Source organism: Myxocyprinus asiaticus, chromosome 23, assembly GCF_019703515.2.
Source record: "Myxocyprinus asiaticus isolate MX2 ecotype Aquarium Trade chromosome 23, UBuf_Myxa_2, whole genome shotgun sequence".
In the NCBI taxonomy this organism is placed as follows: Eukaryota; Metazoa; Chordata; class Actinopteri; order Cypriniformes; family Catostomidae; genus Myxocyprinus; species Myxocyprinus asiaticus.
In genome coordinates, this window is record NC_059366.1 from 12,795,001 (window position 1) to 12,817,978 (window position 22,978).

At 43.5% G+C, this 22,978-nt stretch overlaps 1 protein-coding gene across 1 annotated transcript in view; it reads left to right on the plus strand.

Annotated features, from left to right (window-relative positions):
* prkceb (protein kinase C, epsilon b) overlaps positions 1-22,978 on the plus strand; it is a 222,967-nt gene that overhangs the window by 99,062 nt on the left and 100,927 nt on the right. The window contains exons 5-10 of the mRNA XM_051651187.1: positions 439-527; positions 709-838; positions 10,904-11,046; positions 11,609-11,702; positions 12,725-12,939; positions 14,095-14,268. Coding sequence (XP_051507147.1) covers positions 439-527; positions 709-838; positions 10,904-11,046; positions 11,609-11,702; positions 12,725-12,939; positions 14,095-14,268 — 845 coding nt within the window. The remainder of the gene's footprint in view (positions 1-438; positions 528-708; positions 839-10,903; positions 11,047-11,608; positions 11,703-12,724; positions 12,940-14,094; positions 14,269-22,978) is intronic.

Genomic DNA, 22,978 nt, shown 5'->3' on the forward strand with positions numbered 1-22,978 from the left:
AATGAGAGGGATTAACAGCCTTTGCATGGAATAAAAATAAAAGCATCAACATACTTCAAAATTTCTCCTCTTATTTTGCAGGGAACGTTTGGGTTTGGAACAACATGGGAACAACTATTATTATTATTATTATTATTATTAATGCCGATGGCAAAATGTAAATTTTTGGGTGAATTATTAATTTGTTAAAGAACATTATACCCTAAAATGAAAATTCTGTTACTATTTACTCTTGTGTCAATAGCGTAACTGTGAGAAAATTAGACTTTTCCCCTGTGCTGCAGCTCTCAAATCCCATTCTCCACTCTGTATATTCAAAGTGGCTGGTGTAAATAGGAACCTCTTAAAAATAAATTTTTTCCTTGAGCCCATAATAATAAGTGAGGAAAAATAAGTAAAAAAAGCTGATTTGATCTCATCTGTGTATCTGATCATTAGTGTGCACATGTGTGGTTCATAAACGCTGCCATGAGCTCATCATCACTAAATGTGCTGGCCTGAAGAAACAGGAGGACACCGCAGAGGAGGTGAGCGGAAAGAACTATGACAAATAAGATCTCTTTAAAAACTCAACTGTCTTCCAAGATGGCAATAAAATTAAATGGAGAGAAAAAACAAGATTTTTGCTTCTGCTTCTCAGATTTTACTCCTAAGAAAAATACCCTAATTGGCATAATTGTTTTCTTGATCCTCTGTTGCCCTCTGCAGGTTGGTTCTCAGCGCTTCAGTGTGAACATGCCTCATAAGTTCAGTATTCACAACTACAAAGTCCTTACGTTCTGTGACCACTGCGGTTCATTACTGTGGGGCCTGCTGCAGCAAGGCCTTCAGTGCAAAGGTGAGCAGGCTTACAGGATTCCCACGGTCATGGAAAACATTCATCAAATATCAGGAAATTTGGTAACAATTTCTATGAAGCCCATATTTATAATGCATTATAAAGGCATTATAATTGAATTATAATGCATTTTTAATGTCTCATAATACACCTTATAATATGTTAATATAATATACTGTATATTTTCTCATAAATAATTGTGACAACAGTTATAATACTTTATCATTCTTATACTTATTCATAGTTAAACCTTAGAGTACAACGTATAACAACCTGCAGAAGTTGAAAAACTTGTGTGTGTGTGTGTGTGTGTGTATATATATATATATATATATATATATATATATATATATATATATATATATATATACATACACACGTGTGTGTGTGTGTGTGTGTGTGTGTGTGTGGAGATGGGGGCATGGCTGAGCAAGGCCGGGAGAGGAAGAATAGTAAGGATTGAATAAAAGATTACATGGATTGTTCATCAGGCTCCTGCTTCCTCCTGCAAAGAGAGAACTAGTGAACTGTCACAGTAGTGCCGAAACCCAGGATTTGGAGGAAGTTACGCCATCATGGAGTCCTCGCCCTTCGCCGAGCTGATCAAGACCCTCGCCAGCATCCACCAAACGCAAAATAAAGCTCTGCGTGAGCTGCGCCAGGAACAGGAGCAACGATTCCAGGTCATCCTTCAAGCTCAAGCAGAGGACTGGCAGGTGCTACAGAGCTTGATACCCCAGGGAGCTTCCACTGGCATAACTTCGGCCGCCGCCCCCGCCATGACCCACTTCACACTCACCAATTTGGGGCCAGAGGACGATCCAGAGGCATTCGTGGAGCTGTTTGAGCTGAAGCAGTGGGATGGCCAGAGTCCCAGTGGGCGATCTGCCTGCTGCCACTGATGTCAGGAGAAGCCTAACTGGCAGCCCAATAACTACCTGTCGCCAAACTCCTGGGGTATCAGGACTGGAAACCTGCCATCTTGCAACAGGTCGGCCGCAGCGCAGGGCTCTCTCTCTCCTCCCTCCCCCACTACTTCCCCTCATCCTGTTCCTATTCCCAGGAAACGGGGAATTCCTAACCCAAAACCAGTTCCCTGGTCCCGTGAGCCGTTCAACTTGCCGATTTTCCCCAACCCTCTCCGCTTTCCCCCACAGGCTGATGAATCCGCTGCGGGTGTGGGCATGAAGTCTGGGCTGGTCTGCTAGAGCTTTGGGGAATCTGAGCATTTCCAGGACCGATGCCTCAAGATGAAGGTGGAGACATTGGTCCAGGTCCCCGACGTGCCACAGGCTGCCCAGATTGAGCAGGGGCATACCTGACCAGTCTGGCCACCCGTCGGGCCATTAGAGCGGACGGCACACGGACATCGCTTTGTATTGGTTCTGGTTGACTATGTAATGGGATATCCGGAAGCAGTGCCTCTGCGCAACATTTCAGCACAAAGTGTTGCAGAGGCACTCTTCAGAATTATCTCCCGAGTGGGGATTCTGAAAGAGATCCTCACTGATCAGGGCACTACATTTGTCACTTACACTATGCAAACTGTACAAATTATTGGGGATTAAATCGATTTGGGACAGCGTTTACCACCCCCAAACGGACGGCTTGATCGAACGATTTAATCAGACACTAAAGAATATAATTCGCAAGTTCATGCACGAAGATGCTCGAAATTGGGATAAATGGCTCGAGCCCCTATTATTTTCAGTACTAGAGGTCCCGTAAGCCTCCACGGGGTTCTCCACATTTTAATTACTGTACAGGCGTCGATCCCACGCAGCATGCTCGACTACGGGAATTTACACCGGGAGATAAAGTCCTTGTATTGCTCCCCACATCAAGCTCTAAATTACTTGTCAAGTGGCAAGGAACCTTTGAGGTCACACAGCGAGTTGGGAAAATCGATTATGAGGTGAAATGAAAGGATAGAGGTGGAGCACGTCAGATTTACCACCTCAACCTCCTAAAACCGTGGAAAGAGGTGGTCCCCGTGACTTTGGCAACGAAGCTCGGACTGGATGTGAACTTAAGTCACCGATCAAGTCACCCATGTCACTTGTGGAGACCACCATCCCAAATCATGTAGGTTGTCAGGTTGCAAGGAGTATTCTCCGACGTGTTCTCACCTCTTCCCGGTCATACAAATCTCATTGAGCACCATATCAAGACGACCCCAGAGGTAGTGGTATGTAGTCGTCCCTACCGATTACCTGAGCACAAAAAAGTGGTTTGGGAAGTATTAAAGGCCATGCTGGATATGGGGTAATAGAAGTATCTCACAGTGACTGGGCCAGCCCATTGGTTTTTGTTCCGAAGGTTCTGTGAGGATTATAGAAAAGTCAATGTTGTGTCTAAATTTGATGCATATCCGATGCCTCGGATTGATGAATTGCTCGATCCGTTGATGAATTGCTCGCTTTTATTCGACACTGCATTTAACGAAGGGATATTGGCAGATCCCTTTAACTCCCCGGCACCTGCAGTATCTGAGGGTTGTCCTGAGGTCATTGTGATGGGCGGGACTCATGGCAAACCCAAAGAAGTGCGCAATTGGGCGGGTGGAAGTACAGTATCTGGGCTTCCACTTGGGTCATGGGCAGGTGCGGCCCCAAATTGATAAACAGCAGTGATTGCAGCCTGCCCGAGACCTAAGACCAAAAAGGAGGTGAGAAAGTTCCTGGGGCTGGCTGGCTATTATCACAGGTTTGTGTCTAATTATTCGACCGTCACCAGCCTGCTGACTGATCTCACTAAAAGGGGGGCCCAGATCCAGTCCAGTGGACGAAGCCATGTCAGCAGGCGTTCACGCAGGTGAAAGCTGCACTTTGTGGTGGGCTGTTATTGCACTCTCCTGACTTCACTCTCCCTTTTATATTGCAGTCGGATGCATCGGACGGGGGATGGGATGGTACTGTCCCAGATGGTGGAGGGTGAGGACGCGCCCTGTGCTGTACATTAGTCATAAGCTCTCGCTGAGAGAGACAAAGTATAGCACCATTGAGAAGGAGTGTTTAGCCATCAAGTAGGTGGTCCTCACCCTCAGATACTATCTGTTGGGAATGGTTCCCTAGCCTGAGTCAGGCGATGGGTGGTATGAGGAGATGGGGGCGTGGCCGAGCGACGTCTGTAGAGAGTGAGGCCGGGAGAGCATTTGTTATGCTGAAAAGCAAAACTTCATGTGTTTAGACTGAAAAGTGTGTGAATAAAATATTACGTGGATTGTTTATCCGGCTCCCACTTCCTCCTTCAATGAGAGAACTAGTGAACTGTCATATATATACACACACACACACAACATTTAGTTCCGGTCCTCGAATCTGATTGGATGAGAGATGTTCCATGAGTAGTGATGGTCTCACATCATCAGCATTCCGACTCTTCACTGTGTGTATCACTCCGCTTGTGTTCGTGCTGTTCTAAACTAAAGTGTAAGAGCAGTGTAGATGTGTTAAGAGCTATCTGTCTCTTTACATTTAATTTTGTGACATTACATATTTTAACCAACAGGTGGGGGGCAAAAGTTTTGTGTGTAATATGAGCCAGTTGGTGATGTGAAGTGAGTCAGTGTCAGTCAGTGTTTACATTTAACTGCATTCTGTGATTGCTCATATTACTACTACACTACTAAAGCTAGGAAATAGCTTTAAATTAACAACTTCAGCATTAAGGCTCATCACAGCTGAGAGACACAACAGACTGATTAATTACACAAACTCAAGGCGCTTACCTCTTACCGGAGTTTCCACATCGGAGAGGAAATACTGTTCAAAATGGTGGAGGAGATTGCGGTTTCTGTTGTGAAAGAATTTTGCACACCAGCTTCCGCAAAATAGGGAGGAATACCCCCGCATGGACAGCTATTTTTCCGCTGAGAAAATAGGATGAATTTCACCAAAATAACATTATCTTCAGAAAGCTGACTAACAGACTACAGCATCATCAACAGGTGATCGCACATGCTCCATCTCTCTCTACCCCCCCCCCCCCCCCACACACACACACACACACACACACACACACACACACACACATGCCCTTGTTTCTCCAATAATATGTTAGAAACAGCCCAAGCTTTGATACTAGTAATTCTACAGTGATGTTTTTGAGAGGCTTGGACACATCATTTGTTTTGAACAAGCAACAGCAGATTTTGAGCCGAGGCATAAGAAAGTAGTTCCATGTACAAATGTGTTTTTTATGACCGTACTCAGTTTTTCCTAATTTTTTTAAATTGACTTGTTCATTGAACTGTTGTATATAAGCAATATCACAATATCACAATTGTGTGATATGGCCCTAAATCAGCACTGCTGCGATTGCCTATGGCACGAGGCCGGCAGTGCTGATGTAGGGCCATATTGCACTCTTACTTGTGTGATATTGCGTAAATATATACTGTACATATATATACAGTTGCAATCAAAATTATTCAACCCCCCTGACGAGCAGTACATTCTGGTGATGTGAATTAAAACACATCAACTAAAACCTCAGTAAACAGTCAAAGTAAGTTTTTAATACACATTTGAGTGATTTTGAGAACAAAGAGTTCAGTTTACCCAAATTTTGAAATAAAAAAATAACTAATTCTCTCCATAAATGTCATGTCAAAAATATTCAACCCCAAAAATCAATCATTTGTGGAGCATCCTTTATCCTTAATAACAGCAAATAAATGTTTCAGGTAAGTGTTCTCAGGCTTTGGACACCTCTCTATTAGAATTTTTACACATTTCTCATGAGCAAAAGCTTCCAGCTCATTGACATTCTTTGGTTTCTGTGCTGCCATTGCTTCCTTGAAATCCCAACAAAGGTATGCAATGGGATTTAAATGATGGACTGAAAGGGCCATTTAAGGACATTCCACAACTTATTCCTGAACCAGATTTTGGACAACTTGGATGTATCCTTGGTGTTATTGTCTTGCTGGAATGTCAAGTGATCACCGAGCTTCAATTTACACACTGAAGGCATCACATTTTTCATGCCAAAATGGCCTGATACCTGAAAGAATCCATGGTGTCAGTCACATAGTCAGGATAGCCATTTCCTGCAGCCGCAAAACACCCCCATAACCGGACTGAACCACTTCCATGCTTGACTGTGGGGATGGTGTCGTTCTTGTCATCACCTTGTCATCTTACTCCATATGTACTGCTGACACATGGGTCTAAAACTAATTTTCAGTTTAGTGTCATACGTCTATAAAACCTTCTTCCAGGACTCCACAGGTCTTTCCTAATTACTTCTTGAATATTCAGTCAACTGGAGTCAACATTTCCCTTGGTGAAGTTTTGCTTTCTTCCACACCCCAAGAAGTGTAATGAACTGGCCATGGAGACGGTGTTAGGATCCATGTGCTGGACGTTTATTATGAACACAAGCAAACAATCCAAATCAGCAGGCAAATAGAGGTAGTCGTTAAGCAAGCGGTATAATCCAATAAACCAAAAAGACAGTCCAACAAGGCAAACAAAACAAAGGGGTATCCAAATGTCAGTAAATCCAGGAAAATAGGCAATGGTCATAACATGAAAACAATCAGCAAATGCAATGGAAAAACGCTTGGTAAGGCAGGGTAAACTGGCAATACTTCGCAAAGTCAAAATGGAACAGCATGGTATTTATGTAGTTTAAACAGGAAGTCACCAAAGAAGAAATGGTACAGAGTTAGTATTCGGGAGATGGCTCCCTCTGGTGGTTGTTAGGAGGGGTAACAACCTCGGATGTTACAAGAAGGTTGCTGTTGTACCATATTTAAAAAATGTATGAGTGGTGCTGCCATCTTTGTCTATTGGAAATTGAAGTGCCTTGGAAATTTACTTTTAGCCATGACCTTTCTTGTGTAATGAAATAATCTCCTCTATTAGCTTTTGAGACACCTTATTTTTAATTGCATTTTTTGCATAGAAATACATTTTTGCTTACAATGCTAAATTTAAATTGTAAAACTTAAATAAGTGCCATTGCAGATTGATAACTTATTTCTGTTTTAAAACAATTACTTGTGTAGCCTTACATATTTAAGAAACAGCTACATGCAGTAGGTGTTGAATAATTATGACATGGCTGTATTTTTAAAAAGTCCTGCTATTTAGAAATATTAGGTTATATATTCACACTATGACTTTGAATGTGTCACTCAACTGATATAGATGTAAAGTTTAAAAATTCTGGGTCATCAGAAAAGCTTACCTTTGTAAATCCTTACTGTCTTTGGGGGGTTGAATAATTTTGATTGCAACTGTATAAAAGGCCTTTACAATGCATTCTAAAAATGGGCTTTAGTGTTACCGGACATTTTAAAATTGGGATTTCTATGCCTGCATAAGTCAATAAAAATAGTAAAATCTTTAAAAAGTCAGTGAAATTTTGATAGTGTAGCAGTGTAAAGCTCACAAGACAGTGTGATAACATCAGTTTGCCATTTATAGCCTTATTGTACACTGATAAGTAGAGATAATTGGTTTGACCAAAAAAGAATATTGGTTCTCTATCTGTCACTCACTCGACGTTGTGTCGAAGTAGTGACACTTGGGGTTGCCCTTGGGAGCCCTAAACACCTCTGATCTTTGAAAAAAGGCCAATGGGAATTGGCGAGTGGAATTTGCATGCCACTCCCCTGGACATACGGGTATAAAAGGAGCTGGCTCGCAACCACTCATTCAGATTTCTTCTTTGGAGCCGAGCGGTTGTGTTCAGCGAGCTGAATCCTCTGCCATTCCATTTACCTCTAAAAAACTGTTGGATTTACAGTGCATTACAGTGGCTTCTCCCCCTCGTGCACCGGTGGAGTGCAGAGAACACCCCTGGGTGTTTCGACAGTCTGAAAGAGTATATATTCTTGCGATAAAGGAGTATATTTTCCCTACTAAAAGAGTGGCACTGACGGAGAGCATCTTTTTAAAGATCTTTCTGTCTGTGTTTATTTCCTGGTTGCGGTCGTTACCTCTCCACTTCCGATGGTCACGTTTGCTGTCTTACGTGCTTGGGTGCTGCCCATGCAGATACAGCGTTCGTGGACGGGTCATGTTCTCACTGCGAGAACATGACTATGGCAGTGTTGTGGTCGTGGCTTTCCTTCGTTAGAGGAAAGCCACGCCGCTCATGGCCGTGCCCTGCCCCTGTCCCTTTCTTCCCGGAGGTGCATGAGGTGCTCACGAGGTCATGGCGGGCACCTTTCACTGCCCGGATCCAGTCTCCGCTCTCACTACCCTCGACGGTGGGGCTCCCAGGGGGTACTCGGCAATTCCCCAGGTGGATAAGGTGGTTGCTGTGCACCTGTACCCGCAAAACACCGCCACCTGGCGGAACCGCCCGAGACTCCTGTCCAGCCTGTAGGTTTACGTCATCTCATACAACTAAGGCCTATGGTGCCGCTGGACAGGCCCCCTCCGCCCTGCACGCCATGGCTCTCCTGCAGGTGCATCAAGCCAAGGCGCTAAGAGAACTACACAAGGGTAGTTCTGACCCGTGATTGATGCAGGATCTGCGCTCGGTGACCGATCTTGCACTCCGGGCGACGAAGGTCATGGCGTGGACTCTCAGACAGGTGATGTCCACCCTGGTGGTCCAGGAGCGCCACCTATGGCTCAACTTGGTTGAGATGAGGGAGGCTGACAAGGTACAGTTCCTTGACGCCCCTGTCTCCCAGGTCAGCCTATTTGGTGACACCGTCGAGGGCTTTGTCCAGCATTTCTCGGTGGTTAAGAAGCAGACGGAGGCTATTCAGCATATCCTGCCCTGGTGCGGATCAAGATCCCGCACCCTGTCTGCTCGTCGCCAGGGACGTCCCCCTGCGGCGACGACACTGGCTCCACCGCAGCCCGGGCCAGCGGCCCGGCCCCAACTTAGAGCCACCCGCAGGAAGCAGACACCCCCCATCTCACGGCCCGCCACCAAGAACCCAAGGAAGGCTTCTAGCTGCCCCTGAGATGGGCGACCCAGGCACGTGGAGACCTAGAGATGGTTAGCAGACCACTCCATCCCCCAGTGGAGGGCCGGGAGGAGAATCCTATGTTGACTTTCTTTGATTCGCCAAATGCCTGAAAGGCTGCGGTACCCACACGTTCAGAAAAGGAGCGGTTTCCTCATTTCCTGGGTCACACACCTGGTGTTTATGGCCGTCGTTATTGTGATCGCCAGTCACTGCACATTTATGGAAGGCACGATGCATCAAAAGGGTAGGGGACCTGCAGGCATTCTCTGTCAGTGACACATGCCTGGAGTTCAGTCCGGAATACTTTCATGTGGTCCTGAGGCCCCGACTGAGCTATATATCAGGTGGTGAGCCTTCAAGCGAAGCTACCCCAGGAGGAGGCAGACCCAGCCTTTTCGTTGCTGTGTCCGGTGCGTGCTTTGCGCATCTACTTGGATCACACGCAGAGCTTTAGAGGCTCTGAGCAGCTCTTTGTCTACTTTGGAGGACAGCGGAATGGGAGCGCTGCCTCCAAACAGAGGATCGCCCACTGGGTCGTTGACACCATCGCTTTGGCATACCACACCCAGGACGTGCCGCCCCCTTGGGGCTTTGGACACACTCCACCAGGAGTGTGGCAGCCTCCTGGTCCCCGACCAATGGCACCTCTTTGGCAGACATCGGTAGAGCAGTGGGCTGGGAAACACCCAATACCTTTGTGAGGTTCTTCAATCTCCGGGTTGAGCCGGTTCGTCCTGTGTGTTGTCAGGTATGAACAGGTAAGTTGGCGGGACAACTGGCTGGGTGTATCGCTTGCGTATAATGCCTTTCCCCTCCTTGAGGGGGAGACGTGCGCTTGTTACCCCCCAGCCATGTTCACGAGGTCGTGGACCCTGGATGTCCTTCCTCCTTAGCCCTGTGGCAGGTGAGTTCACGGAGAAACTCGATGCCGGCCCAGTACGTGTGCTATTAGGCCCTGTACTGGGGTAGGTGCTCCACATGCTCTAGTTGCCTGTTTGTAACCCCATGTGATGTATCTTCTGCAAGATTGTTTCCCTGTTGGTAAACCTGCGTCTTCCTTGGGCAGAGTTTCCCTCTGCCACCGGTCGCCGTGTTTGTAGATCTCCGTCCCCTCTGGGTAGGACCTACCACAGGGACTTCTCTACATGCGACACTGCCGACAAGACTCGGTAAGACCATGTGACGTATTTCCACACAATTGCCTCCCCTTCAGGCAGGATGTGGTCTTCGCGGTGTCTTCCCCTTGGGAATGGACACCGTACTGACCCGGACATTTATGGCCCCCAGGTGTCCCTCCTGCCACAACTACCCGCTGAAATGTCCGGGGGAGTGGCATGCAAATTCCACTCGCCAATTCCCATTGGCCTTTTCTCAAAGATCCAAGGTGTTTGGGGCTCCCAAGGGCGACCCCTAGTGTCACTACATTGACACAACGTCTCGTTACCTCCATCAGGGAATGGAGGTTACGAAAGTAACCAGGATGATTTACCAATAAATTGCACCATTTGGAAGGTTTCTAAAGAATAGCACCCAACAAAGGCATTTCACCACAGTGTGCTGAACAGAAAACAACAGTGTTGGCTGATAAAGTAATTTTCTTGTTTTGTATTGTTTGCATAAATTACTTAACTTTTTAAATAAAAGCCATTCATTTTTATCCATTCATTCATTCGCAAACAAATTTTAAGCTTAACAATTTGACAAAGCTCCAAAATAAGTAAGCATAAATATAATGGCATAAATAATAATAACAATAACAATAACAACAACAATAATAATAATAATAATAATAATAATAATAATAATAATAATAATGCAAATTGTATTTAGTTTTATTTTGTCAAAAAGCAAGGAAAAAAACAATACTGGTCGAACTGTACTGATAAGTCTAATGACAACTGATAATAATAATTTATCCATGAACATTCATGGATGTTCATTGGTCAAAGTGTGGGAACGCTTTTAATGCTGGCTCTCAACACTGACTGTCATCACCTAAATTGCTCTTACCTAATAGTCAAGAAATGCCCAGTCATGCAAGACTAACAAATGTATTCTCACTGATATGCATTAAAATGCATTTTAATATCTTTTGCTGTCTGTCTTCCTTTCTCTGTCTGCAGTTTGTAAGATGAATGTACACAAACGTTGTGAAAGTAATGTAGCTCCTAACTGTGGGGTCGACGCCCGGGGCATCGCTAAAGTGCTGTCTGACCTCGGAGTCACTCCAGATAAACTCTCTGGCAGCGTGCAAAGGAGAAAAAAGGTGAGAGGGTGACTCATCGGAAATAATGGGATCACTGTGGATGCAGCAGGAGGAGTGGGCGTGTACGAGTGAAAGGTCAAAAGCCTCTATGCAGCTGTTTTTTTACACTCTGATTCCCAGTTACATAATGGTGTTTTATATTACAGAGCAACTGGCTACTTGATTAGGCCACTTGAAAGATAATGGCAGTGTCTCCTTTCATTCCCTCATTGCCTAATTCGTGAATCATTATGACACAAACACAAATTCAGGCACTAGCAAGAGCCTTGATCCACCAAACGTTGGGACACTGATGGCTTAATTACAGTACCTTCGACATGATTACGTCATTACAACACTGTACATTTGTTATTAAGTAAAACAGATAAAGTACATATCATTCAGATGTTTAATAATTTAAAAAAAACAATGCAAAAATGCTCATAATATACAGTATATATGAATACATCTGGAGAAATTTGCAGAACTTGCAGGTCTTTTTAAGCATTGTCTAGCATCTCTTAATGTTTGTGAAACAATCAATCTTTGTGAAGATGACACCTTGTTCCTGTTTTTTAAACAGATCTCTCAGGGTCCAGATCCATCTCCTTTACCCATATCTCCGCTGTTAGAAGACGATCGATCCAAATCTGCCCCCACCTCACCATGTGACCAGGGTAAACACACATATAAACAACCAATCAAACCTCTGCAGTCTGTTGAATGGTTTTTTTTTTTTTCTGATTTAAATACAACAGCTTTTTGTGTGGCATTTAAAAAAAAACACACACATGTTGTAATACACTTACAATGGAAGTCTGGGGCCACTGAACCAGAGGGTTTTTAATGCTGATGTATGTCATTTCTGCAACACTAGCACCACCAAACGGAATTGCAAAATGAAACAATGTTTTCAAAACAGCTTTCCAAATACACCCCTCCTCTGCTGATGTTCGAACCATTAGATAGTCCCACCACTGATTGAGTAACATTGTTGGGGCGAGTCTAAGCGGGTCGTTCTAAACAAACAGGCATTTTATAGTGCCACAGAGACAAGGTGCTTACAGTTTTCGAGACAATTAACCTATGAATGGCTTACTTATAGATGTCTCTGCATATTAAGCTTGGATAGAAGTATTTTAACACTGAAAAAGTTACATACTCCAGCTTTAAGTAGAAATGTGAAGCTCATACCTTTTATGATTATTATGTTTATTATGAGTTATTGAGTTATTATTTTTATTATGAAATATTGAGTTTTTTGTATTTATTTTTATTAAATTTAAATGAAAAGATTTGATCTGTAAAATTGGCTAATTTATTTAATTGTCCTTTTGAGTTGGAACTACTTTTGGTAAGAGATTGAATTACATTAGTATCATGTTAACACATACTGTACAGTGTTTAAATGCTGTGACTAAACTTTCGAAACATTGTGATTGTGTTGCAGAATTGCCCAAAGATTTCCATTGTAAGTGCAATACTGTTAACATATTTTTTTGTCTTGTCTTGTCTTGCCTTGCCTTGCTTTCTTAAAAAAAAAAAAAAGCCACAAACAACTCAATTGTTTTTATCCTGGAATATACCTTTAACTACTCAATGGCACTTAGTTTCTCATTACATGAGACTATATGCAATTTTTTGCTCAGTGTGATGTCAGTGAAAGTTCTGATCTGGTTCATTATTTGTTGCTCCACAGACATAAAGGATTTGGAGAACATCAGGAAGGCGTTGTCGTTTGACCATCGCGGAGAGGAGCTTAAGACAGCCCCATCCTCCTCTCTGACTGAAGGTGTGTCAGAGGAGACAGGGGCGGGGAGAGAGAATGGAGAGGTGAAGATGGTCCAGGTCAAACGAATGAACCTGGAAGACTTCTCCTTCATCAAAGTGCTCGGGAAAGGCAGCTTCGGGAAGGTAGAGCTCTTTGAAATTCTATCCTTTATTTTAAGCACACAACTAACAGTTTTTTTTGGCAAACACTTACATCTGATTATCTAACACCCAATCTACTCTGAAAGCTAGTGGAGTATCATGCCAAAACTCACTCAAATGATATTCAACAAACTGTCTACACTGCAGTTATACAGTAGCAGTGTTGTGCACTTGGATTGTGGACAGCCTTGTCAATTATAAAGGGAATGGTCGCTTCCAGTCTAACTTGGGTGTACAGTAAATCTAATTATTACAGTGCTTGCAAGGCACCACTGTATTGATATTTTTCAAACAATTTGGTTAGGGTTTCTTCTAAAATCCCAACTTTAATAACAATTAATTCAACCAAACCAATTATTGTACATACTTTGAATTGTAAATAATTTAAGCTTTAGATGAGCTATTAATTTTAGAAATGTAAAATTATAGTTTTTAAAATATCCCACTAACATACATTGTTGGAATGTTCAGCATTCAAAATCTAATAGAGTGCTGATGTCATTGTAACATTTGCATACTGAATTGCAATCAGTCATCTTTCTTACATCTGTTTGCATAATGAATTGTAACTGGTCTTGTTTTCCTTGCATAGATTTAACCATTTTTAGCTGCCTTTACATTGCACACTGACTATTGTGTTGATTCGTGTGTGCAGCTGACTGAAAATAAGATGCATATTGGGTGTCATGATGGCAAAGTGGCTCTGATGCATTTCATGTACTCAAAACCAAAGCCTAAAACCTAAGCTTATACTTAAAACTTTAACACTATTCTTTTGCTGCCATGAAAGCACTGATGTTTTGATTAGGAAATGCAAATCTAGGTTTTGATTAAGGAACTTTAAATGTAGCTGTCCTTAAAGAACAATAAAAATGTTATGAGGTTTCACTGCAAAACTTAGTGATGAGCTTGAAATGTTGCTTTGCAGTTAGCTCTAAATCTCAGGCTTTCTTCTCACAGTTTTTTGTGCATTTTTATTTTTTTATTTTTTTATTACAAAATGGAAAGGAAAATGTTGTTTTCCTGTGTGTGTGTGTGTGTGTGTGTGTGTGTGTGTGTGTGTGTGTGTGTGTGTGTGTGTGTGTGTGTGCATGCGTGGATGTGTGTGTGCATGCGTGGATGTGTGTGTGTGCACAGGTTATGCTGGCTGAGTTGAGAGGCACAGATGAGGTTTATGCTGTAAAAGTGTTGAAGAAAGACGTCATCCTGCAGGATGATGACGTGGACTGCACTATGACAGAGAAACGCATTCTAGCACTGGCCAGAAGACACCCATACCTTACTCAACTCTTCTGCTGCTTTCAGACTAAGGTAAGAACCCACTGCCAGGACTGCAGTTCAGTACATAGAGCTTTTTTCTTTTTCTGCTCTAGGACGAGCTTAGTCTGATTACAAACTTGAGAGATGATGAGCGGACAGGACAAAGTGAGACCAGTCACCAAATGCTATTAATCTCCTTGATTAGTAATGGTGATGTTGTTGTGGACTGCCACTAGGTGGTGGTGTAATATTACATAATAATGTATCAGTAAAGTGTTTTTGATGCTCATTTGTCTCATTACCGAGATCTGACAACAATTTAGCTCTTTATCTGTAAAGATTATGACATGGGGAATAACAGCAAAAACAGGTCAGCTCTCATCAGAGGCACATTTAGATTTTTAGTAAACATTAAAATTTTTAAAATTGTGCATGAAGGTTATAGATAGTCTATGATGATTACTGCACTGATGATGGAAAACAGCTATTAAAAACAGATAAACTGAATTGGGGAAAAATACAGCCAAATACCAAAACTAAATTGCTAAAACCATTTGCCAACATTTGTACCTCTAAACAGAAAATCAAAAATCAAAAAGTAATACACTTGTACTTTCTCTATCTCTTTTAATTCTTAAAAGAACCATAAAAAACACAAAATAAAATAATATAATATAATATGATAGTATAAATATTATATAACAAATATATAAATGTCTGTAAATATATTTGATGAAGGTTAGATAATAAATATACTTTATTTTCCTTAAAGTCCTTAAAAATAAAATTGATAATAAAAAAGTAAAGCAAGATTTTTGTTGAACTGCAATCAATCATGGAAATTAATAATAATAATAATAATAAAATTCTGTCGTGACAATAATTTTTTCTAGATATGCTCTAGAAAAATGAGTGCAATCTTTAAAAAATGAAAACTAAAATCGGTTACGTGAAACGTGGTTTCCTGAGTGGGAACGAGATGCTGCATAATCACATTGGGACATGCCCTGAGTGTCACGTGGTCTGAAACCCTTGTACAATCACACCAATTTATTGGCTGGTGGCACTTAAGTGACGGCCCTAGGGAGCTCATTGGGAACAATATACATTCACGCCATGCGAACAGTAGCTGCCAACTGTCTACGTCTGTGTTAGCGGCGCACAAGTGAGATAAAGCGTCTGCATAAAACAGAGAAAATTATGAGTTTACTCCTGTTCCAACAGAAAGAACCTGAGAAGTAGGAGTCAAACTCTCATCCAGATTATAAAATCTATCAAATGTATGCAGAGAGGACCATCTTGCCACCATACAAATATCCTCCAAGGACGCATCTCTAGCCAAAACCAATGAGGATGCCATGCTCCTCGTAGAATGGGCTCAAATACCCAAAGGCAAAGGTAATCCACGCACTTCATAAGCAATTGAAATTGCATCAGTAAGGCAATGAGACAGTCTTTGCTTGGACACCGAAACTCCCCTGTTGTGGCCACCAAAGCACACAAACAACTGCTCTGACTTATGCCACTGGCTAGTATGGTCAAAATAAACCGAACTCAAATGGGGGAGGATAGAAAGCCTGAAAATTAATAGACTGCGAGCTAAATGATGTAGAAACAACCTTGGGCAAATAGCCCAAATGAGGTCTTAACACCACTCTTGGACACCCGGGTGCAAAATCCATACATAAGGGATTGATCGACAGCATGCAAATCACCAACCCTTTTAAACGATGTCAATGCCACTAGCAGGGCTGTTTTAAGAGTCAGAAACCTATCAGTGACTGTTTTCAAAAGGCTCAAATGGAGCACCCGAGAGCACCTCTAAAACAACAGATAAATCCCATAAGGGAACACGGACAGGACGAAAAGTTCTAAGCCTGCATACCCCGTGCATAAAATGAGAGACAAGAGAATGTCTACCTACAGAGACTCCATTGATAACCGCATTCTCAGCCGCTATAGCAGCAACATAGACTTTAAGCTTTGCTGGGGCAACCCCGGCCCCAAAACACTCTTGCAAAAATATCCAGCACTGTACTGACAGGGCAGTGAACTGGATTTTCACCTTGCGCTGTACACCAAGAAGCAAAAATACACCACTTGAATGTATAAGACTTCCTAGTTGATGGACTTCTAGCATTCAGAATGGTATCAACCACAGTGGGGGACAACCCATCATTCAAGAGGGCGCTCCGTTGAGGGACCATACCCATAACTTCCACAAGTCTGGCTGTGAGTGCCAAATGCTGCCCTGTGCCTGAGACAACATGTCTGTTCTGACAGGAATCTCCCAAGGCACTTCCTCCAGGAGAGAGACCAGAGTCGAAAACCATACTTGAAATGGCCAAAAAGGCACCACTAACAGAAGCTGAACCCGATCCTCCTGAACTCTCTGCAGAACTGCGTGCAGCAGACTGATTGGTGGGAATGTGTAAAGACGTGTTTCGGGCACTGATGTGCCAACACATCAATGCCCAGCGGTGCCGGGGGAGAGAGGGAAAACCAGAGGGGACAGTGTGCCGTCTCGCTCGAAGCGAACAGGTCCACTTCCGCTCTGCCAAATCTTCTCCAAATTTATTCCATAATCTGAGGATGTAATGTCCACTCTCCGGGCATCAAGCCCTGTTTGGACAGGAGATCCACCCCCAAGTTCAACCGGTCTGGGACATGCACAGCTTGTAGGCAGCACATTGTCCCATACCCACAGAAGAATGTGACGTGCCAGCCACAGCATGGCATGAGAACGCACTCCTCCCTGGTGATTTATGTAGGACACCGTCCTGTTCTCCGAATGGATGAGGACATGACTGCCCTGAATCTCAGGGAGGAAAATCCTTAACGACAGCAACACCGTGAACATCTCCAGACAGTTTATGTGCCAATATTGCTGCTGGCCCGTCCAAACCCCGTAGGCTGGACGACCCTCGTATACAGTGCCCCAACCCATGGAGGAGGCATCTGTCATTATAACTTTGCGGCAACACACCTGTCCCAATGGAACACCCAACATCAAATGGTGGGTCCGTTTCCATGGGAACAGAGCTTGGTAGCATCCATGCGTCACTTTGAAGAGACGGAATGGATGCGGCAGTGGTTGAAGTCCCTTTGTGGAGTTCATCCAACACTGAAAAGGTTTTGCATGCAGCATGACCAGGGGAATGACAATGAAAGCCACGATCATGAGCCCCAAAAGCCTGTGAAATGTTCTTGCAGGGAGAAGATGTCCCACTCTGAACATCGCCAGACACCGGCGGAATGACAGAATACGAACTGGAGACATACGCGCCTGGATTGCCCACGAATCCAGCTCCACCCCTAGAAACAGAGCGTGTTGTCTTGGCAACAGGGCACTCTTGTATAGGTTTACACACAGCCCTAGATTGCTCAAATAGTAAAATAGTAGGGCTCAATTTCCATGCGGTCGCTGAAGAAGGAGAGAGATGGGCAGCCAGCGTCTCTTCCATTGCCGTGACTGAAGCATATCCATGGTCAGAAGCTTGACACACATTAGAAAATTCAGAGACTAATTGATTCGTGTTCCTGGCTGAGTAAGGTTGATCCCAGGACTTCAAAATCTCACAATGGAGGTCCAGGGAAAAAGAAAGCGGCCTACGAGGCGCTGCTGCACAGTGGCCCACTAAAAACAGTCGTCCAAGATTGATTTACAATCCTCCGACTGTGCTTCATCTGGCCAATCCAGGTGCAATTTTTCCACGGCAAGTGGTGTAACCTCCAGCAACACCATATTTGTTACTGAAAGTCTGGAAATCCGACCGCTGGGAGGCAAGGCTTCGGCCTGACCACAGGTGAGATCCTCGGAATCCACATGGCAACCTCATCCTCAGTGCTGGAAACCGCTGTCCGGGCCTCAGGGCTAGAACTGAAGATTGGCCTGCTGATCAGCTCCCTTCTCCTCGGCATCAGCACTGGCCTCCCACAAGTCACACGGCTGCGTGGCACTACCTGACACACCAGCACCAGCAGGTGGCTTGACCGAATTTCTGAAGGAGGCAAGCCTTTCACGGAGCGTCCTGATGTTCATTAAATCGCACTGTGGGCAATCCCTCCAACGCGGCCTCTGCGTGGCGAAACCCCAGACAGGCAACACACATATCGTGGGAATCTTCACCAAAGATGAACCGCGTGCACAGAGGTAAGCACTTTTTAAATTCCTTCCTGTATTGCCACTCAAAAGGGAGAATAATAATGATCCTCACTTCAACGTGAGTCATATGTACAACACGCCAGAGCGTTTTTATGTAGCCTGTGACATAGCTCCCTTGGGGTGTCGCTTAAGTGCCACCAGCCAATAAATTGGTGTGATTGTACAAGGGCTTCAGACCACATGACACACAGGGTGTGTCCCAGTGCGATTATGCGGCTCAAGTTCCTACAAAAGAAAATCACAAACATTCAATAACAACAAATGTATGGAAATTTCTATAGTCAAAATAATTTAAGTAAAATATTTAATTGGTTAAAAATGTGATTTGTGAGTGCAGTCTCTATACTATACAATATTTTTACCTTTTATTTTTTAATTTTTTAATTTATTTTATTTTATTTAAATTCTGTCAAATTTAATTAATTAATCTTTAACAAAATGAAATGAATAAACTTGAGTAAATTAAAGTGTTATTATTTTAATTTTGATAAAGAGCACTCAATTCAACTTAATAGAATGTTGTTATGAAATTTAAATATCTAACTCTTTTTTTTTTCTCCCCAATTTGGCATGCCCAATTCCAAATGCGCTCTAAGTCCTCGTGGTGGTGTAGTGACTCCCCTCAATCTGGGTGGTGGAGGATGAATCTCAGTTGCCTCCGCGTCTGAGACAATCAATCCGCGCATTTTATCCCGTGGCTTGTTGAGCGCGTTACCGCGGAGACCTAGCGCGTGTGGAGGCTCACGCTATTCTCCACGGCATACACGCACAACTCCCCACACACCCCACTGAGAGCAAGAACATTATACACATTATAGGGACCACAAGGAGGTTAACCCAACGTGATTCTACCCACCCTAGCAACTGGGCCAATTGGTTGCTTAGGAAGCCTGACTGGAGTCACTCAGAACACCGTGGATTCGAACTTGTGACTCCAGGTGTGGTAGTCAGCATCTTTACTTGATGAGCTATCCAGGCCCCTCGAAATGTCTACATTTTAAAAATAGGCTGAAATATTGAGTATGTTTTAAAATAATATTTACAATATGGCCAGTCATTTTGTATAGTTTTGCACCGCTTTCAAAAATAGTTCCAAACTAAGCCAGAGTATCATCAGCCGTTGCATGTCGCCAAGCAACGCACTGAGTGACAGCATATCTGGAAGGCCGTAAACACAGACAAGCAGAGTGATACAAACTGTGATGTGTCTCAGTGCTGTTATTCTAAATATCAGCACTCTTGGAACGCCGCTTGTCCAATCAAATTAGATGACCGGAACAAACTGTTCTATAATGCTGAGTATCAAATACGTTTCCAGAAGTCTCTCTGCTTCTGGATTGGCAGAGCCTTGCTGTTATAAAAAGACATAAACTCACACAAGCACACAAACTCATGTTCCCTGACACAAAGACAAGCACCTGTTTGAGAGAAACAGCTCTTTTATGGTCTATAATAAACTCACATCAGATGAACTCAAACCCCATTTAAGGTCAAGCATTCAAATTCTCATTTAGTCTCTCTCGGCCTGCTGGTGTGATAGTTGTTTTAGATAGAGCTGGCTGTTTGAGAACAGCAGCCTGAGCCAGGCCAAACCTCACATGTTTATTTTACTCTGCTAAAACCTGGAGTCAGCCATCATGACGGCATCCTCCACTCCTCTAATTTATTTACTTCTGCAGTTTCCCCAAACAAGCAAAAAGAACATTGTGTCCTTACAGAACGAACAAGGGTGGGAGGAGGTGGACAAGAGGAGGGGCTTGAGAGGATTGTTGAAACGAGGGAAGAGCATGAGGGGAGCGAGTGGAGGATGAGAGAAGGTATATATGGTGGAGAAGGACATGATGACCTTAAAAGTTATTCTTGTCCTTCTTCACCTTTAAAGAGGAAAATGATGATGATCAGCCACTTTTACTGAAAGTGGCATTAAATCACCATTTCAACAGTTTTATTTATAGGGACAGTAGAAAGATAACAGGAAATTGTGTGGGGATGTGATCAGTAAATGTGATGAAGTGGATTCAAACTTGCACCATCTGCATGAGCACCATGGCTCAACATATCAGAACACATAGACTAACCCCTAGGTCAAGTGTCTGATAGAATAGACATATTTACTGAAAATAATATTCAAATGATTGTTCCGGGTTCAATACATGTTAAGCTCTATTGAGCATATGTGGAATACTGTTGATTAACTCAGATATTAATTTTGACTTAACTAAATAAAAAAATACACACAGTTTTAAAAGTATAGCCACAAGATTTAAAAGAGTAGTTTACCCAAAACTGATAATTCTACAATTTGTATTCACCTTCATATTGTTCCAAATGCGTATTATTTTTTTTTTATTCTGCAGAACACAAAAATAAATAATTTAAAGAATGTTGAGATCACCATGTACATCTTGATTTTTACAGGGTTCCCACAGTAATGGAAAAGCTGAAAATATCAGCGAATTTTAAAATGGTGTTTTCCAAGCCTGGAAAAGTCATGGAAATTAATTAAAAAAATAAAAATATATAAATAGAAAAGTCTATAGTGGATATATACTTTTCTAGTTTTTCACTGCTCAAAAACATTCCATGAGCTAGATATTGATTTTAAGTAGAGTAACACTTGCTTGCAAGCCATAGTGATGTCCAATTTGTGAGTGAATCGTTCTTTTCAATGAATTAGTCGAAACGTTTCGCGAAAGATCTAAATGATTAATTTACAAATTGGTCTGAATTAAAATTATTTTTAAAACCTTTAGTTATCAAAATGCCTAGAAAAGTAATTGAAAAGTAGTGAAAATTCAGTGATCAAAACCTGTTTTTGTGGTGTAACCATTTTTTACACATACTTTGCAGTTAATTATTAGAACACAACTTATTTTAGAGAGTTTTAAGTCCTCTTGTAGACTACCTGAAAATGTGCTGAGGCCCCCTAGTGGGCCCTGCCCCCCTGGATGAGAACCACTAATTTAAAGCTTTAAAAAGCACCCAAAAGTGTAAAATACAATAGTTTCTGCGACTCTTGCACCATATTCCAAGTCTTTCAAGTTTGTATTCATGCACAAGTCAAATCAAATAATTGATAAACTTATTCAGAGCCCAAATCAAAAATACTTCCAATAAAATCAAGCCACACACAAGAACCAAGGAGGTTTGATGTTATTGACCTATTTGAATTAAAGATTTTTTAAGCTTTAACCTCCTGAGGCCCGAGTGTGCCTGCTGTGACTTTGTAACTACTAGTACCTAATAAACATGCAAATATATATATATTTTATATATATTTATATATATACTTGAAGAGAGTCCCGAGATGGGCATGGCGCCGTGGGACACATCACGTGGCCATCACGCCGATCTGTCACCGCCTCTTCTGCCCTTGGAACGACCTCACGGGTCTCCAGGCGCGTCGTGGTTACGACAGATGCCTCCAAAATGGGCTGGGGCGCTGTATGCAATGAGCACGCAGCCGCCGGCCTATGGACGGGCCCGTGGCAGTGTTGGCACATCAACTGCCTCGAGTTTCTGGCAATTCTGCTCGCCTGCGGAGGTTTCAGCCATTGATCCAGGGCAAGCATGTGTTAGTTTGGACAGACAACACGGCAACGGTAGCATATTTCAACCATCAAGGTGTCTGCGCTCCCCTTGTATGTCACAATTCACCCGCCGTCTCCTCCTCTGGAGTCAGCAGCACCTCAAGTCGCTGCGAGCCACTCACATCCCGGGCGACCAACACTGCAGTGGACGCTCTGTCATGGCAGGTTACCATCAGGGGAGAGTGGAGACTCCACCCTCAGGTGGTCCAGCTGATTTGGAGTTGATTTGGGCAGGCACAGGTAGACCTGTTCGCCTCCCAAAATTCCTCCAACTGCCCGCTCTGGTACGCCCTGACCGAGGCACCTCTAGGTATAGACGTGCTGGCACACAGCTGGCCCCCTGGACTTCACAAATATGCATTTCCCCCAGTGAGCCTACTTGCACTGACCCTGTGCAAGGTCAGGGAGGACGAGGAGCAGGTCGTCCTGGTAGCACCCGCGGTGGTAGACACGATCACTCAGGCTAGGGCCCCCTCTACGAGGCACCTGTATGCTTTTAAGTGGCGTCTGTTCGCTAAGTGGTGTTCTTCCTGACGCGAAGACCCCCAGAGATGTGCAGTCGGATCGGTGCTTTCCTTCCTGCAGGAGAGGTTGGAAGGGCGGCTGTCCCCTTCCACCTTGAAGGTGTATGTAGCCGCTATAGCGGCACACCATGACACAGTGGATGGTAAGTCCTTAGGGAAGCATGACCTGATCATCAGGTTCCTGAGAGGAGCTAGGAGGCTGAATCCCTTCAGACCGTGCCTCGTTCACTCATGGGACCTCTCTGTAGTTCTTCAGGGTCTACAGAGAGCCCCCTTTGAGCCCTTGCAGTCAGCTGAGCTTAAGGCACTCTCTTTGAAGACTGCCCTCCTGACTGCGCTCACTTCCACCAAGAGAGTAGGAGACCTGCAAGCGTTCTCTGTCAGCGAAACGTGACTGGAATTCGGTCCGGGCTACTCTCACGTGATCCTGAGACCCCGACTGGGCTATGTCCCTAAGGTTCCCACGACCCCTTTTAGGGACC